Source organism: Rasamsonia byssochlamydoides (assembly GCF_041956645.1).
Source record: "Rasamsonia byssochlamydoides strain NRRL 3658 unplaced genomic scaffold VTN77scaffold_56, whole genome shotgun sequence".
NCBI lineage: Eukaryota > Fungi > Ascomycota > Eurotiomycetes > Eurotiales > Trichocomaceae > Rasamsonia > Rasamsonia byssochlamydoides.
Window position 1 is genome coordinate 1 of NW_027192439.1, and position 18,287 is coordinate 18,287.

At 49.8% G+C, this 18,287-nt stretch overlaps 7 protein-coding genes across 7 annotated transcripts; 5 read left to right on the plus strand and 2 right to left on the minus strand.

The window, feature by feature from the left end:
* Nucleotides 1-3,104: 3,104 nt before the first annotated feature.
* On the plus strand, nucleotides 3,105-4,367 carry VTN77DRAFT_7010 (uncharacterized protein; the record flags this gene model as incomplete). The annotated part of the gene is made up of 1 exon (XM_069423353.1): nucleotides 3,105-4,367. The coding sequence occupies one exon, from the start codon at nucleotides 3,105-3,107 to the stop codon at nucleotides 4,365-4,367; it is 1,263 nt and encodes a 420-aa protein (XP_069275640.1).
* Nucleotides 4,368-4,646: 279 nt separating this feature from the next.
* VTN77DRAFT_7011 (uncharacterized protein) lies at nucleotides 4,647-5,519 on the minus strand (the record flags this gene model as incomplete). The annotated part of the gene is made up of 4 exons (XM_069423354.1): nucleotides 4,647-4,698; nucleotides 4,987-4,999; nucleotides 5,231-5,374; nucleotides 5,474-5,519. 4 exons carry the CDS (start codon nucleotides 5,517-5,519, stop codon nucleotides 4,647-4,649), a joined length of 255 nt encoding a protein of 84 aa, XP_069275641.1.
* A 504-nt stretch (nucleotides 5,520-6,023) lies between these two features.
* Nucleotides 6,024-6,683, plus strand: VTN77DRAFT_7012 (uncharacterized protein; the record flags this gene model as incomplete). Its single annotated transcript, XM_069423355.1, has 4 exons — nucleotides 6,024-6,401; nucleotides 6,473-6,481; nucleotides 6,533-6,568; nucleotides 6,633-6,683. The coding sequence occupies 4 exons, from the start codon at nucleotides 6,024-6,026 to the stop codon at nucleotides 6,681-6,683; spliced, it is 474 nt and encodes a 157-aa protein (XP_069275642.1).
* A 5-nt stretch (nucleotides 6,684-6,688) lies between these two features.
* Nucleotides 6,689-7,223, plus strand: VTN77DRAFT_7013 (uncharacterized protein; the record flags this gene model as incomplete). The annotated part of the gene is made up of 2 exons (XM_069423356.1): nucleotides 6,689-6,802; nucleotides 6,864-7,223. 2 exons carry the CDS (start codon nucleotides 6,689-6,691, stop codon nucleotides 7,221-7,223), a joined length of 474 nt encoding a protein of 157 aa, XP_069275643.1.
* Nucleotides 7,224-11,927: 4,704 nt separating this feature from the next.
* On the plus strand, nucleotides 11,928-14,978 carry VTN77DRAFT_7014 (uncharacterized protein; the record flags this gene model as incomplete). Its single annotated transcript, XM_069423357.1, has 2 exons — nucleotides 11,928-13,647; nucleotides 13,708-14,978. 2 exons carry the CDS (start codon nucleotides 11,928-11,930, stop codon nucleotides 14,976-14,978), a joined length of 2,991 nt encoding a protein of 996 aa, XP_069275644.1.
* Nucleotides 14,979-15,802: 824 nt separating this feature from the next.
* VTN77DRAFT_7015 (uncharacterized protein) lies at nucleotides 15,803-16,921 on the minus strand (the record flags this gene model as incomplete). The annotated part of the gene is made up of 2 exons (XM_069423358.1): nucleotides 15,803-16,785; nucleotides 16,858-16,921. The coding sequence occupies 2 exons, from the start codon at nucleotides 16,919-16,921 to the stop codon at nucleotides 15,803-15,805; spliced, it is 1,047 nt and encodes a 348-aa protein (XP_069275645.1).
* A 390-nt stretch (nucleotides 16,922-17,311) lies between these two features.
* Nucleotides 17,312-17,866, plus strand: VTN77DRAFT_7016 (mitochondrial 54S ribosomal protein bL31m; the record flags this gene model as incomplete). The annotated part of the gene is made up of 1 exon (XM_069423359.1): nucleotides 17,312-17,866. The coding sequence occupies one exon, from the start codon at nucleotides 17,312-17,314 to the stop codon at nucleotides 17,864-17,866; it is 555 nt and encodes a 184-aa protein (XP_069275646.1).
* Nucleotides 17,867-18,287: the final 421 nt, after the last annotated feature.

The window sequence follows — 18,287 nt, forward strand, 5'->3', positions numbered from 1 at the left end:
TTTATTTATTTATTTATTTATTTATTTATTTATTTATTTATTTATTTATTTATTTATTTATTTATTTATTTATTTATACTCGGGCCACCATTCTGACTGCTTCCGGTGCAAAGGCTCGAACTCAAAGTCTTCCCAAGACCGTACAGTAGCAAGTAGCCCCTCGAGCTATGTAGTTGGTAATTACTTAATAGCTGGTCCGAGATTCGATCAAGTCAAAATTAACATAACAGCATTGATCTGCTCAAGCCTGGTGGGCTGCTGCCTCACAGCCTCACTCACTAGAACTTTATCCATCTTTGCCTTTGCCTCCTTTAAAAAAAATTCACTCAAGATTGAATGAATTGATTGACATCTCATGTGAACAGTAGGACCCCTTATAGATAACTACGTACGAAGGGGTCTCGAATCTCGTCATTCATTATTGATCTTAGCCGACTTACGGATTACTTCTTCCACACAGTGCAGGACCAGGTCCGACTTGTGAACCCTGCCTAAGACCCTAAGTATCCCATCCGTACGGGAGTTCCTAGTAGGAACCCTAGGTACCCACCAGCCTGGTCCCGGTACCGCATGTCTCCTTAGTTGAATTGCGTACTGTGCCTATCCTTAGTCCTCGCCCTTGCCCTTGCCCTTGTCCTCAGACAGTGCCATACAGTTAGAACTTAGACTATTAGTCAAGAACTGTTACCCAAGAAGAGTCGAGACTAAGTCAAAGTCAAAGTCAAGGGTCAAGAGACTCGAGACCGTTGAACTGGACAAGTTAGACCCTCACGCCGGTGATCCCCATTCCTAGGATTTGGGAACGGTAGTGTCCCGTTAGTTCTGCACCAGCGGCCTCTCTTGCCGGACGGACGGGTCAGACAGTCAAAGTCAAAACAGTGGGCACGGATAGTGTTAGCCTTTCAGAGTACGGAGTAGGTACGGAGTAGGTATTGTGAAATAGGGACCTAGGGACTCCGTAGGCATGGATACTCTGTAGGTGCCTGCAGCCTCCGTACGGAGTAGGGTGCCCTATTCAGAAATTTCAGGATCAAGGAACCATTTTTCAGTTTTAGAGATCCCTGTCACTCACGCCTCACGGACTCACGACTCGTAGGAGTAGGTCCGGACGGAGATGACGGAGTTCCGAGTCCCTAAAAAAAAATACCTACTACCTTAGCTAGTTGCAACTTGCAAGTCACTTGCAACTTACCACGTAGTAGGGTCCCAGGCCTAACCGATTTATCACTGGTCGCCGTCCACGCCACGGTCCAGTGGTCCACAGTAATATCCTGGCTGTGCAGTGTGCAGCCTGGGCTGGTGGTCCGTACGCTGAGCGTAGGTAGGTACCTGGACGGTGGGCAGGGGCAGTGGGAACTGTAGTGGGCACTGGAGGCACTACGGAAGAGGCTCCCGTCTTCCGCGAGCCTTAGTACAGTGGACTGTTTGATGAGCGTGGCATGGCATGGCAGATCGGATCAGCAGTCGGAGCTTGCTCAGTTGGAGCTTGCTCGTACAGTGTACTCTGTACTGAGGACTGACTGTGATAATAATACGGAGTAAAAGCGTACTCTGTACGGAGTACTGTGTTGTTAATGCTCGTTATCTGATGAAAATTCATACGAGGAATAACATACTTTTTTCGCTGATTTGAGGAGCATGGTCATTGATATTGTTATACTCCGTACTGTGTACTCTGTACTCCGTGTTGTATACTCCGTATATGGTAGTTACCTAGGTACTCCATAGTTTCCCTTCCTCTGGTATCTGCAGGGATGTCCCAAACCATTGGAAAGTTATCTAGTGAAGTTTAGGTAGTTATATAACTCCCCTACCCATGTATGTACAGTACTCTGTACTCCGTACCTACTACCTAGTTGGGATGATCATCATATCCTTGTTAGGTATTTGCAGGGTTCTTACTCCTACAGACTACGGAGGATATATCGCACAGGCCGCTATGCTATCATGTGCAGTGCTGCGCCGTGCTGCAACTCGCAGGGATTTCAGGCTGTATGCATCCCTGGTAGTTTAGTCAGGTACGGCGTACATGTACATACATACTTAAGTAAGTAGTTATCCACGGAGTACTTAATTAATCCTAATCCAGTCCTTGAATTAATATTTAGCCAGGAGCGAGTGACAGTGTGACTGTCAGGGGTGGTTCTCGTTCCGTTGTGTGTGATGTGTCAGCAAGCCGGCCCGCTGCCGGCCGGTTTTCTCGCGGAATCTCCCCGATGACGACTTGCCCGGATTCGGCCGTGAGCACGTGCTTGACAGGTTGCCACATGCCGACTGGGGCTGATGAACTGTTATTACCGAGGATCATATAGGAAAAATAATAATTAATACTGGTAATTAATACAACTAGGCAGAATGATCGATCGTATATACTCCGTAGTACTCCGTATAAAATTCCAGCTGGTTGGTTCGTTATCTGTGCCGTGATTTTCGGGTTCGTGTAACCGTAACTGGTCGAATGCTAATACCTAAGTCGAACGCTGACTGGCACCTGCAAGCGGATAAATTTAATAGGGTTAACAAAATATTACCTGTCGCATTCGGACACAGCACGAGATGAACGTGCAGCTGGACATTGCGCGAGCTATAACTTCGATTCAACACTCAACATCTGGAATAATTGCAATTGTGATTTATCATTATTTTAATACTCCAAATCAATCGAATATGACAAAGACTGTACAGTCTGTACTTCGTAATGTACATACATACACCCACTTAGTCATAGTGTATTGAGCCCTCGTTCCGGAAGCCGCGTCTAACATAATTAGTCGTTTTAGCTGGTGTCCCGCCCCGCCAAAAGGGGCCGCGGTGGAGAGTGGCAGACCTCGAACGTTGCAGGGCACGGTGACGGGGGGCCATCGCTCTGACCAGGGACCAGGCCCTGTCAAATTTAGTCAAGTATGAGCATACATCTTCTCCAGGTGTCCTGCGATTCATATTGTCATCATTATACCCATAGCATTCGAATTTCCTACAGCCAGCGTTGCCTGCTGCTGACATGAAATGAATGCGGCAAGCCTGAATAGGGACATCGACGGAGACAACGACTATTCCCACCGTAACCTTAACCTCAACCTTAACCTCGACAATACCACTCCAGCATGCAGGTCAATATTCCTCCCCCTGCAGGAGAACCCTACCTGTCCAACATGGGCACCTTCATCCCTCCGTCCGTATCACATCTGGGCGCTCCCTATGCCTCCGATCACAAGAACCCCTCCATCCACTCCGTCGCGACCATGACCTCCTCCACCACCGGCGGGCTCACCGCCGCCTCCACCTCGTCCCTGTCCTCCGCTACAGACTACACGACCCATCCGTTCACCAAGATCAACGATCGCACATACCTTCGGGACCCCGACAACCCCTACCCGCTGCCCTGCGACCTGCCCGAAATCCACCGACAGACGCTGCGCACCTTGACGCTCATGCGCGTCTTCGGGGCACCTTACTGTGCGCCTCAGCTCGAGAAAAACCCGCCAAAGCGGGTTCTGGAGCTGGCGTGCGGGTCCGGGCTGTGGTCAAGCACATGTCATGAATACTTCGCGCGCGACGGCCACACGGACATCTCCTTCACGGGCCTCGATATCACCCCGCTGGCCCCCGATCTGCGCAAGAGGGGCGTGAATTGGCAGTTCAAACGACACGACCTCCGCAAACAGAGCCTCCCGTTTCCCTCCGAGTATTTCGATTTCGTCTTCATCAAGGATGCAGGCCTCTGTCAGTCTGCGAGCGCCCAGCAGGGCGACCTGATCAGTGAGCCGTTGCGCGTTCTCAAGCGTGGGGGGATCCTCGAAATCTGGGATTCGGATCATGTGTTCAGGACGCTTCTTCCTAATCCCACTCCGGCTCCAGGGCTAGCAGAGAAGGACCAGGGGCAGGCCAATGCCACCGCGACGTATACAATCTCGCCGGCGACTCCCTTCGCCAAGGCGCAGAACAAATACTTGCAAGATTACAACACCTGGGTGGAGCGCGCCTTTGAACGGCGCAAACTCACCCCGATGCCCTGCGCCACCATCAGCATGTCCTTCACCACGGAAGCGGACAGCTTCCAGAGCGTCGGCAGCCGTCGAATCGCCATCCCTCTCGGCGAGGTGCGATGGGAACGAGACACCCCAGGCCCCGACGGAACCATCCGGAAGGCGTTGACGGAAGAGCAGCTAGCACTGCGCCGCACGGCGTTGATCACCGTCATCCAGATGATCGAAGCCATGGAGCCGATTCTGATGGAAGCCAGCGGCAAAGGCCGCGACGAGTGGGACAGATGGTGGGCGGCGATGACGACCGATCTCCTCCAGAAAAACGGCCTCGCCAGTGGGGAGTGTCTCGAAGTAGGCGCCTGGTGGGGGCAGAAGAGGTGATTCTCGCCTCACTTCGAATCAGGTATTCCGTGCGGTGTTCAGCCGAACAAACAAGAAATGTCCGACATGAGCGAAAAATAAAAAGAAAAAAACAAAAACAAAAGGAAGCCATGATTATTTTATTCTATTCGAAGATACCCAGTTCATTTTGGTGGTTGGTCTATTGGTTTGGTTTGGGTTGGTTTCTTTTTTGCATACATATGATTGACACACACACGCTGCTTTTTTCCTTTTTCCTTTGTTATGGGGGAACAACCAAAGGAGGAATATATCCAGGTGTTATGGGGTCTCGTATCTTTGCTTCAGTGTGCGATATCGTTTCAGGTAATACCTGTCTGTCGTCAGCATTTCTTTTCTCTTCCTGTCTTCCCAGCCGGGATTTCCTTTCTACATTCATGTCTTGTATATACTCCGTATATGATGCCATGAAATGAAAATTCTTAAGAGCAAGCACATTGCACAGTGCATGTTGGTACAGTACAGTACAGTAGTGAATATTTGGTGTGAGATAAATAAATCATTGGTAATGCAATCGGAATTGTGTTCAGAAATAACTGTCTCGGATTCAAGAAGGGGGTAGAATGAAGAATGAATACCAGCAGATTAGCGGTCAACTTACATGGTCTCAATCTCTGTCAAGAATCGGAGTCTCTTGGTCAGCATTCAGCCTTCTCCAGAAAGGCAAGGAGTCGGTAGAAATCTTAGAAGACCCGGGGTTGGATGATCTTTTTCCGATTCATCATGTTCGACCAATATGGGAAGATGTTCGACCGATATGGGAAGAAGGACTGCGTGCAATCTTCATGACCCTCCACACGCCAATTGTGCAAATTCAAGAGATAAGATAAAATAAACTAACTCACCCTTCTTCACAAACTCCGCCCTCTTGATCCCTTCCTCGATCTGCTTTGGATCGGTGAGATGGGCTTTCCCTGCAAAGGCGCGGTGCAGTCGGTCCCTGAAGTAGGTGTATCCGAGCGGGTATTCGCGGCCTAGGAAGAGGAGTTCTGTGGGAGTTATAATTTTATTAGGCGGTGCAGAAGAAGAAGAGAAAAAAAAAGGAATTTTTGGAAGGGAAGGCTTTTTCTTTTTTGATTTTGTCTTACCTTTATACAGGTTGATGACTTGGCGACGGAGCTCGGGGTTCGTCATTGTCAAGTCGTAATAGATTGTTGTCTATGTTGCAGAAGAAGCGGGTCTGGCAGATTCGCATTTATGCGATGGAGTAGAAGTGTGAGAGAAATTCTATTTCAGCTTCTTCGAGCTTGGCTGTGCTTGGATGGAATTCTATATCTCATAGATCGGTCGACCAAGTAAGTTGTACTGTGAATGTTAGCTTCTTCAGTATTTTCAAAACGAGAGGAGCATTTGAGATGCTAGAAATTTGACATACAGCAATCTGCAGAGCTAGCGTCTGGAATACTGCTCACTGGGTGAATTCCCTCTTCTGCATTTATCGATGTTTGTAGTTAAATCGATGTATGTAGAAGTCGACTAGCGTCGGCTTCCCCAGGCGAGCGAGTGGGGTTTACCGAGCTCCGGCGGCAGAACCCCGGCCAGGTTGCGAACGGGCGATCTTGATCGAAGAGATAGATCTCTATCAGCGCGTTGAAGAATTGAAGAATTTCCGCGTTGCAGGATCCTGCAATCGAGACAATGAACTCGACTCGCTTTTTGCGACGGCAGCAGCTATCTTCGTTCCAGCAGCCAGTGTTCAGTAGTATACGATACAGCCAGAATTATCCGTTCTCGACGCTCTCCGCACGGCAGAATGCAGCTTCCCCTCAGTCGGCGAATACGCCCTCCACACCCTCGAAGGCTCATTCGCTAGATCCGCGATGGCTCACGCTGATCAAGAGGAGGATTGGCAAATGTCTGATGTTTGGGCTGAAGCCCGTTCAGGTGCAAGAGGCGGGTCGGATTCTGCAGCTGCTGGCAAGGGACTGGCGGGAATTGATTGCTGGGAGCGAGGGCTTTTTGACGGATGAGACGAGAAGGGCTTTGTTTCGTCATAATGTTGTGTGGGGGGAGATGGTGAGTTCGTCTCGCGATTGACGCTGGTTGGGTTTCCGGGTTGAACATTGCTGATGGAGTGTTGTGGATAGGATGTTATGGTAAGGAATGGTTGTTCTCTTATAATACGGGCCTTCTTTGATATTGGATAGGCTAGGCTTTCGACAAATGCTGATGACACGGCAAGGGTAAGTATCTTCTTCTGACAAGTCCACGGAATGGTCTATTCTGACAGATTTAACTTCTATCTAGGACACGTTAACAACGTCACCTATGTCAGATACGCCGAGACCGCGAGGGTGAATCTCATGCGCAACTATGCTACATACATCGATCCGGCCCATAAGAAGGAATGGCTCGAAATGGTCGGTTCGACAGGCATTGGACTGATCCTGCGAAGTATAAAAGTTGATTACAAATTTGTGAGTGAACGAATTTTAACCCTGTTTTGGTTCTACTTGTTGATACTGATGCCTCTACCAGCCCATGACATGGCCCGACAAAATCACCGTCTACCACAAACTCACGCGCGACCCGTCCGTGGCCCTCTCGCAGTCTGCCTTCGAGCAGGAGGTGTTGATCCTCTCCGAGGCGCGGCAGCGGCCAGCCGCGCGGTGTCTCGAGGAGAACGTTATCTATGACTATCGATTGCAGCGCAAGGCAGCTACCCCGCCGCCGTTCATCCTCGACCAGTTTAGGAAGACGTGGGAATTGCAGGAGGAGTCGAAGAGGTTCTGGCGACGGCGGATCGCGGAGATTGAGAACAGTGTACGAACGCTGGAACTGGAGAGCTGGGATAGAGAAGATGCTGTGGAGGATATGGGGTCAGCTGTGGGGCAGTGAGAAGGAATTGTACTGTATATTTGAGATCAGTCATGGTGCGCCTCGAAGAATATTTGACTGTCTAGACGGGTCGAGCTGTACAGCAGCTCATGGTTGTGTAGATATACTTCCAATCGTGGATGGAATTGATAATTGACAACACAACCTGAAAAGGCGGGTTACTGTCGCAGCCTTTTCTGGTCTATATAGCATTCTATCCTCAATCAAAACCATAGTACTCGTAGATACTGCGAATACTGTGTACTGTACAGGTACATTGCACAGTACATCAAATTGAACGCAGATACAGTACCTCTAGTCATCAGCTAGCCACATAAGTACTGTACACTACCTATCTAGGCAGGTAATGTACCGAGGTAGGTATGTACTGTACATACATACAGGTGCCTAAGGCACTTTTAGTATAGATGTAATAGATAAGATCTGCTAGTTAAAAAAGATAAACGATCCTTGCTAAAGTAAAGTTTCGTTCCTTAACTTAACAGCTTCAGGTCTTCAGTCCCCGGCATGATTTCCTGAAATAGCTGACGTAGTATCCTATCCGCCGAAAGCTGAGTCAAGTTCAACCCCTGTTTTGTTCATGTTCATGTTATTTACTTTGTAGAATTGGGGGCCGATGCCAACAGGTACAGTACAGTTACTCCATACTGCCACGTTTTTCTTTCACGCGATATTTAATTAGCGTCTGGAAGGCCGCGTCTCTAGACTTTGTACATACGGAGTAGGGAGTTCTAAGAGTCAGATGATAACCATAATCCTAGCCAACAGAAGTAACGATGATCGATCAGGAAGGATCAGTTGGAGAACCAGTTAGCCAACCAGTACAGACTGTACTTTGATTGATTTGATTCTTGTTGTTAGTCTGTCACTACTAATATTAACTAACCTAGTAAACTAGAGAGACTCTCATCTAGAGCCTTCCACGGCGTGGAAATCTCCGCTCTTGGTTGTCTGTCCATCATAAGATTAGCCCCCAAAATGTCAGTCAGTCAGTCAGTCAGTCAGTGAGGGGCTACCTAGCCATAATATACTCCGTACAGCCTCGGCCTATGATAATCAATCTGGGACATCCGTCCATGATTCCATCCATCATCACAGCAGTCAAGTCCAAATCGGTGTTAGTTTTGTTTTCAGGTATCTGTATGTAATCAGACGATCTGAGAACTCGGTAACCCTGCAGACAGGAGCCAATCGTCCAGTTGCAATTGTGATTTCGATGGAGTTTCGCTTTTCTCCCCGGGGAAACAAACCATACAGTCACCACAGTCACATGATGATTCGGTCCCCTCGGAGGCTATTATCATCTAGTCTACTTCCTTGCTCACATGCATGAGTGATCTGCAATCAATCGTCTGGCCTCCGAGTCCCGCATCTACTCCGTACCCCTCTCGGACTCCCGACCGACTATGCACCCCGGCTGGGGAAACAGGGATGCTCCTGGAGTCCTGTTGATTAGGTGCTCTACAGTATTATCCGGTGATAGTGCTACGTATTCGTGCTTGCCATTATTATTATTGACCCTGGTCGTACAGAACATGTACAGGCGGGGAGGAAAACCAAAATAACAAACGATGTTGATTGTACAGAGTACAGAGTACATACTCCGTAGATCGAGATGCAAGGTCGGTTAAGTTTAGTTTTGGTTACCTAAATTTTTGATGACCCCACTTTCATCACCATACAGTATAGTTAGATGTGCTGAATAAAGTACCTACTGTGCGGCAGTACCGAGGAGATCTACTGAAGTATGCCCAATTATTATAAGCTACTGCTTTTCCTGGTTATCTACTTTTTCCTGTTTGAGACCAGCCTTTTTTTTTTTCTTACCATGGTAGCACCAACTCCCGGGCTTTGAAGTTAGAAGTTCGAACTCTCTTTCTTCCCGAAGAGAAAAGAAGGTTTTTCTGTCAACAAACGGCGCCCAACTATATACTAGCAACCGGTCGATCACCCACCCACCTACCCCTCCATGGACTGGCACCTGCAGTGTGCATGGTAAATTTAATTTCAATCGCACGATCACGATTCACTGGCTGGCTTGTGCAAGCCCCATTTTTTTTCTTTGTTTTTTTTTTGAATAAACCCGTGTTCGGTCGGCCACGAGTCCGTAGTACGTATGTACAGTACAAACAAGCTCACGGACGAACACCGACGCGATGCAGACAAACTTAGTAACTAATTGGTGGGTTCGCAGGATCAAATTTTTGCGTCTATATTACGGATAGTTAGGCAGTCTATCCAATTGATCACTGGTACTGGTACAAGTTCAAGTTCAGGGCTTCGCTCGCTTCCGTATGAAAGTGCCGAGTCCGACTGCAGAAACCCCGCCCGATCTGGTGTCATTTGTTGATCGTGGAGGATGAGGTTGGACTGTGCGGACCAAGAACAAGAATAGGCATAGGTAATGAGGGGAATAATAGTAATACAATTATGCAATATAGTAATGCAAATCTTCAAGCGAGATGGACAACCTGATCATTTTTTTGTCCCGATAGTACGCCGTACTTTGGTAATTACTGTACATCATCATCATCCCTAGGTAGGTAGTAGTACCTATGTAGGTACGGAGATAGGTTAGGTAGGATGATACCTAGGTACAGTCCACTCCCCACCGACAAGAATCCGGCTCGGGAAAGGCAAAAAGAAAAAAAAAGTAAAAAAAAAAAGTAGATCGGGAAAATCTTAGAGTCGAATGACAACACCTGAAAAGAAAGAAGAAAAAAAAAAGTAAAACCCCACTTGGTCAAATCTGGACTCATCGGGTGAGTCATGTTAGTCATAATAATATACTCCGTACCTTGGATCTGGATCTAGATCCAATCTCTTATTTTAAAATTTCTTGTTTGTTCCTATTATTAAAATATTTGTCTTTTGAAGTAAAAATTAGTACTCTGCACACTGAGATGTTCACAGGATTGTGTCACTATGCTGGCTTCCATCTCATGTCATATAAAGCCTAAAAGTCAATTTCGCTCTTGCATGAGTATATACAGAGTATACCCTGTCAACAATTTAATAGCAGACTGAATAATCCTGCAAGTCCGAAATTCAAACAGCCTGCAAGGTTTGTTTAATCATGGCTACTCTAACAGGTTAGAGGTTAGCCGGACTCGTCTTGGCATCTGTAAGCGCCCACACCTGCATGTCCGACATGCGACTTTGCATGCTCGACAGCCATTGACATGGCCGATCCATGCTGCACACCCTGCACCACCCTCTCGCAGGCATATTGTATTTGCCTATTCGGGCACGAAGACTGCACGTATCGGAGGCTGCTTATTCTTGATACGGTGTAGTGGGGTTCTCTTGACGAAGAAAAAGGTTGGCAGGATCGACAGTGCTTGACCAGTGAACTTGCAGACAGATCATCGATGGTATCTACGGTTGTTAGTATCCCGTGCATACTCCGGATACATGGAGTATTCTTGGCTGCCAGTACTGCAGGCCAATTCAGGCTGAACAGTATTAAGACTGGCTGATTCTGATATTGCAAGAAAACCCAGATATTCGATATCTTCTTTCTACAGTATACCTTTTTTTTAGACTGGCAAGTGTAGTAATAATAGCAGTGTCTGCAACGGAAAATGTCGTCCGAGGTAGTCCGTCTGGACGCCTAACGGAGAAACGATCGCGCCACTTGCGCCATTGTATGAAGCTTAATAGGGTAACTAGTCATGTAATTACCATACGGGCCTGCTATATATTATACGGAATACTCTATATACGACAAGTTGAGTATGGCGTTAGAAGGTCGATTGTCAATGACATTTCCACTCTCTTTCTTCTTTTTCTGGTGAAGCAGGTAGACGCTGCTCCAGGAATGTATCCGTACTGTACAGTACATGTACAGTACAGTACTATGTATAGATACGCATGTCAGTACTGACATACACTCGTAGGCAATTCCACAGTAATACTAGGTAACACAGGCACAGAACAGGTCCCTGCATACCATTGATCCTGCAAACAGTGAAGAAAACACGAGCATTATGGACGAAATGCACCGGGGCATCCGGTCGAGCCGTGTAACCCGGGCTGAGTCTTGACGTCGCCAGCGTATGGTTTTGGTACGTGACCGCTGCAACCACTGACGGGCGGCGCTAACGGGACAAACGGCGCCCTGAAACAAAGCGGCCTCTCTAGACCAGTGGATTATCAGCGCTGTTGGCACGAAAAAGAGGATTAAAATGAAAATCCTGTTCCTCTGCTTCAGTAATCATAATTATAGTAATAGTAATATCGTGCCTGAGGCTCCAGTTTGGCTTGTCTGGTTTGGGTCTGTCTCCGATTCTGGTTTGTTCGGTTCGGGCTGACGATCGACAAGACTCCAGTCGCTCCCGTCTCGTCCTTTCCCGCCCTCTTCGCTGTCCTCCATACCAAAACTAAACCAGCCAAACCAATCCAAAAATCCTCTTGCCTACTTGAACTAACCTCCTCTCTTTTCTTTACCCTTCCCCCACCATCTTTCTCTCCCTCTCGTTGCTTTCGCGCCTTTCGGCACTCTCCCCTCCCCCAGACGGGATCTAGGCAGAGAATTCCTTTGTTTCTCCCTCCCTTGCGCCTCATCCCCCCTTCCTCCTCCTTCCCTTGTCGATCCTCCGGTGCTTTCGCCGACAACACGTCTCCAGTCTCGCCTGGTTCCTAGTCCTTGGCTATCTCCTGCCAAGCTGACTCGGAACTGGGCCTTTTCTCGTCCCCTCGTCCATGCCACGCTCAGCGGCTGCCGCTCGGAGAGGTCATCACAGCAGCAATCGTCACGAGAACGGTGTCGCGGCTCCCGGAAAACGTCTACCCAAGCAAAAGTCAAATGGACATCTGAATGGGAATGTCAGCAGCGGAGGTTCCTCCAGCTCCGGTTCGCAAGTGGATTTGCGTGCCTCCGGTGACTCGGCAGGGGCAACGACGACAAAGGCAAACGGCGCGGCGGATGGCTCCAAGTCGGACTGCAACGGACGGGCATATGGCAACAACGGAGACCACAAAGTGAACGGGGAGATGGCCTACGGACATTCGAACGGGACGGCTGCCGCCGACGGCGCCGGACAGGCGTCTTCTCGCGCAGACAAGGCCGTCGCTAAGAGGCCCTCCGCTCAGAATTCGGCCGTGAACCCCATCGCTCTCGCCTCGACCATCCTCAAATCGTGCCCGATGTACGACACCATCGCGATCCTGATCTTCCTCCTGCAACTGCCTCCGATGGTCCTTACGCTGGTTCAGTTCCTGTTCGCTTCGTTGACGTTTATGCCTCCTGGTGGTGCCTCCGCTGGCTCCTTGACTTCCAACTTTGACATCTTCCAAGGCCCTGCTGGCACGCCATCTCTCGGGACGATGATCGCCATGGACGGATTCTGTCTGTTGCTCTGGGGCCTCTTCATGTGGACCTGGGCTCAGAATTTCGCCCTCGACCTGGCTCAGGTGCAAGTCGCCATCACTCTGGGAGGTGGCGGTGCGGGCAAAAACGGAGGCGTCAATGCCCTGTGCGTAGGCATCGTTCTCTTCCTGCATATCATTCGAAGTAAAGGCATTCAAGACTTCGTCGCGAGCCACCTGGTCGCCGCAAAAATCGTCAGTCCTGATGTGCTGTCGCGATGGTCGCACCTCGTACCCCCGGAGTTTCGACGAACGGAGCCACAAACGTCCCCGAGTTGGATCAGGAGTCTTTTGGCCATCCACATCTTAGCTCAGGCGGGCACTGCCATGGCGCGACGCTCAATGGCCCGGAACCGTTCTCCTCAGCCGTCTCGATCGGGGAAACGCACGGATGCGGAGGCCTCTGCTGGCTCGCAGACCCAGATCGACTCCGCGTTTGAATCTGGGACCAGTGTCACGTCGATCGCCGGCGTGGATGGTCCTCTCATCGGTTCGGCGGCTTTGAAGGAGAGCAGGGATCGGTTAACCAGCGCCAAGAAGCGAAGAAGGCAGGCAAATCAAGTTCGCAGTCGACAACCGTTCTGGGCTGCTCTGGCGAGTACAAAGGTCACCGTGATGAGGGAATACGAGCATTCTAGGGCCGTTTCGAAAACCACCCGGGGTCTCCCGATGACCGAAGACGACCTTCAAGGGATCACTCTTGATGATGGGCTTATTTGGATTACCGAGGTTGATAGTTCTACCATTAAGTTTGCTGCAGGTGATTTTGCTTCCTCCGATGATCCGACTACCTCCGGCGGTTGTGAGGATGGACGTTGGGACAGGGAGGATATGGAGCCATTCTACGTCTGTGTCAATGGAGCGCTCTGGGCGACTGCGACGGTGCACAGAGTGCACGAGGGACCGAAAGGAGCGAGTGCCGTGCAGTGGCGGGGTGAGATTTCGGGTCTGGCACCAAACTGTGCGTACACTTGCTCCTTTATACGCAGCGACACCGATGAAGAAATCTGCGTCATGAGTGTGAAGACTCCTGCGGCCCCTGATACCGATCAAGGTAAGCTGCCCACCGTTCTCCTTTATCATCGGATTGACGAGATATTCACAACCGCAGCAGTCTCAATTGCAACTCCTCCCCGACCATTCCACCGACCATCCTCTCCCACGACTACGCTCAAGAACTCGATCGTCAATGCGGAAGCCAAACTTAACGAGAAACGCGCCCGCTTGAAAAAAGCCAAGAACGACCACAAACTTGTTATCTCTCGTATCAAGAAAGAGTTGGATAATTACAACCATCGATTGAACAGTGGCAGTGATGAGAATCGCCAAAAGCAGCGCTCTCTACAATTGGAACGGAACATTCGACAGACGGAGGAAGCTACGGCCGTGCTCGAAGTTCAGCTCGATAACATGGAGAATATCCCCGAGGAGGAGCTAGAGAAGTGGGCGTCGCAGAAAGCCGATTATGAACGCGAACTGGAAACGCTCAACACCGCCAAGGAAGATCTGCTGGCCGCACGAACCGCAGTTGCTCGCGAATTATCCTCTCTGGATTCGGAACTGAATTCGGCCATCCAGAAGCGTGAGCGACTCCAAAGCCGCAGGACCCGACTCAATGAGCAGTACGAGAGGATCATCTCCGCCAACGCCCAAGGCCTCAACGAGCGAGAACGCCGGGCCGCAGAACAATTTGCGCGGGAGCAGGATCAAGCCAAGATCGAGGCGAATTTCAACGAGCAGCTTGCCAGCATCAGTCGGTCGGTGCAGGATTACCAGATGCGCACGAATCAGCTCTGGCAGCAAGCCTCTGCGATCGAGCAGGCGATTCAACAGCAGCAGCAGCAGATGCTTATGGAGACCGGACCTTTGACGCCGGAAGGCAATTTGCCTGGGACGAATCCTCCGCCTGAAAATACGAGCAATGCCGGCGGGTCGGGTGGCATGACGATCACCCCTGCAAACACTCGATCAATTCTGGGATCGAGCCTGTCCGCCTTGCGGTCCAGCCCGCAACAGACGTCTTCTCACCCGACCAGTCCGTTGCAGTCCATGCAACAACCACAGCAGTACCAGGCCTCCCCCCGGGTGAGCATGGCGTCTTACCTGGGACGGGACTTCCCTTACCGAGATCGGTCGTCCTCCAATCGGTCAGCGCGAAGTAGCCTGTACGCTGATTATGACTTCGACGGCGCTCGCTTCCTCCAGGAGCCTCTGGAACGGCGAAGCTCTGGCTCTGATGGCAAGGGGCACGTTAGCCCGACCTACGGACCGATCGGCAGTCCGTTTACTCGTGCTGGCAGTCGGGGGAGTGGTAGCGGAAGCGGAAGTGGAAGTGGAAGTGGCAGCGGATGCGGCAGTCCCCAGTCTGCACGCGCTGAAGGCTGAAGTTCGGACAGATCTTCGTGGTCTGGGTATGTTGTGGTTGGGTCGTTTCTTCACCTGCATGCGATCTTGGTAGTCTCGTTTTCTGCGACGTTTGTTCTCTCCTCGCCTCGCTTCGCCTGGCCATCTTAGGATTTGTGCCATTCTTGCATAGATGGATGTCTCAGTCTTGGTCTTTCTTCCTTGCATATGCACCCTTTGTATTCGGTCTGGTCCTGCACTTTTCCGCCCAGTATTTATCAGTAGCCGGAGTAGCCAGTTATATAAGTTTAAGTGTAGGACGAAACAAAAAAAAAAGGAGGCTTTGCGGGAAGAAAGGGAGAGAGGGGAAAAAAAAAGACGGCTGTGCTGTACCTCTGAATGAAAATAGACAGAGATATCATATCTTTCTTTTTTGAACTAGCCTAGCCAGATCTGAAGAGCTCAGCGGGAGATGATTATATTATATTATATTATATAGAAAGTTTGCACATGCCTGTTGAAGTTCACATCGTCGAAAATTATCCGGTCTGACAGCAGTAGTCTGCCGTATCGTAGGATACGTTTAGCGGGTTCCTATTGTATGTATGTACATACATACTGGATACTGTTCTCTCGTGCAAATCATCCGATGTTTAATTTAAGATCTTATATGATCCACGTATAGCTACGGGGTATATTATGTTACAGTAGATACCTAGATAGGGGGGGACAATGCAATCTTCTCACTCACCAAGTCACCATTATTCATGACGATGATGGTGATGATGATAGGCCATGGTTCTGCAGAATCGAATCTATTTTCTATATATTTTACATTTATTCATATTTCAGATTCGTATTCAGATTCAGATCTGCTCACCCATTTTCCAGAAACGGGTGTCTGCGTATGTTAGGCAGAAATCATTATCCTCCTTCTTCTTCGGTAGTTGTGACGAGCTGTCATCATCAGCATCCCCTGCTGTCAGCTGGCGTTGAAGCTGCGGCTGCTCGAGAACGCGGACGACGCTCCCCAGGACGATCGTGTGGTCGTGCACTTGGATCGCCTGCTGCGGAAGGTATTTGCATTCGAAGATGAAGGGGAAGTCAACCACCAACTCTTCTTGCGCGAAGTCCTTTCCCCCCTGGCTGCGACTGTTTCGGCGGAGAATCGGTAGGTAGTCGCACTCGTCAGTAGTAGTGGTCTGCTGCTGCTGCTGCCAGGGTGTGATAACGCCGAACTCAAACTCCCCCAACCCGTCCTTGTACAGTTGTAGATACTCGTTTCCCCGCGAGAAATCCCGGGCTAGTTTTGCTGTCGCAGCGCTTGGCGCGAGCAGATGCACCAGGAATCGCCCCGAGGATTGCAGCGCGTTCAGCGTCTCCGATGGCCGGCGCACATTGAACGAGACGACCGGTTCCGGGTCCAGCGTCACTGTGTTGAAGGACGATACGGTCATGCCCCGGAAGATGGGCTTGCCTTGGGGCGGCGTACAGCGGTCTGCAGCGGTGATGATGGCGACGGAGTGTGGGACACGGCGCATGAGGAGGCGCACCTGATGGGAGAGAGTGGCAGCATCTTTTTCACCTTCTTGGTCTCTCTTGCTATTATTACCCGGTTGTTTCCTCTCGTTCCCGCTTTCCGGTGTGTTCGGTGTGTTCTTCTTTACATCCACCGCTGCTGTGTGTGTAGATGTAGAGAGATTTCTGCCGGACGAAAGAGGTGGCCATCGTTGTTGTTTTTGAATAAGCTCTTTGCGAAAGGACCTGACTTGTCGTCGAGACGTGTGACAAGACGATAGAGGAGGTAATATGGAGGAGCGACATGTAGTATTCGTCAACTGTTGGATATCTGCTTTGTAGAATGTGTAAGCAGCATTGAACTAAAGACTTAACCACAAAGTAGAGATACAACAAAACCAACCTCTATAGCGACATCCTCGACTCGCATGAAGCGTGCATGGCAGAGATGGTAGTAGCAGCTTCATCCCGCGGAAGTGTTAGTGTTGTCGGGCGGAAGTGTTGCTCGACGGCCTTCCTCTCTCACGACAGTATTTTGAAAGAATGGGACTGAAAAGATATTTCCAAGCCTCCTGGCTTCATGGCTCAGGGTGTTGCTCAGTCGCAGACTTTCAATTGTATTCCATTGTTGATTGAATCTTTTTTCTTTTTTACTTCTTGAGCAGCGCGAGCTTCGGCGGAGTTTCTTGGAGCATTGCGGCTACGGGCAAAATCTCAACGATGACGCTTACATAATGCATGCACCTCCGTTCTCCGCGAAATTTCTCCAATTTCCGCAAATTGTCTATCCAACAAAACGACTCAATTCAATTCAATCAATTCAACCCAACGTTCCTTCTTCATTACAAGTTCTCAGCATGTCGCTAAATCTCCCCCTCCGCCGCACCACCACCCGCGCAGCGGCGACTACAACAACATTCATCTGCACCCAATGCCGACATGCAACCCTCCTCCGCCGACCCAAACGCCCCTACACCTTCACGCAGCTCGTCACCCTCTCCGATGGAAGCACCTTCATCCACCGGACCACGTCGCCGCTCCCCATCTACCGCTCTACCCGTGACACGCGCAACTCCTTGCTCTGGAACCCCTCCAGCCAGAAGCTGATGACGGTCGAGGAGGACGAGGCCGGTCGTCTGGCTGCTTTCAGAGCGAAGTTCGGTCGTAGCTGGGATGCTGCTAGTCCGAGCGCAGCAACAACGGCATCTTCAACATCTTCTTCTTCAGAAACGTCATCGTCGGCACCGGTGGACAAGAAGTCGGAGACGCAAACTGAGGAGGAAAAGGCGGCAGAAGCAGCAGCAGCGCAGGCCGAAGCTGAGCTCCAGGAAGAAGAGGACAACCTGCTGGATCTGATCAGTTCGTTCGGCCAGGAGCAGCAAGATCAGCAGTCTGGGAAGAAGAAGAAATAAAAATAGTCGACAGGATTCTTTCATCAGTCTTTGAAGGGTTGCGATTGGAGGCATCTGGATCAAAATGTTTTAAATTAATTAAGAGATGGACTGGAGGATCAAGGCTTTGCGCAACGACGGAGTGAAGTGATGAAAGCCACGAAAGAAAGGCAACGAGCTCGATAGATCGATCCTGAGGAACTTGACTGACTGGGGTCTCATCTCTACATACGGAAGGAAACAGGGACAGACCAAGGTCATACGTTCTGGGATCAGGAGCAATCTCATCGCATCATCGCATCGCATTGCAGCTGTGACGACTACCTACATACTGAACTGATGTTATCTTGGATCCGGTCTGTCTGTCCTGGGCTATTATCATGCAAGGTTTCTGTTTTTTCTTTTCCTTTTTTATACTGTACTGTACTATACGTTAGGGTAT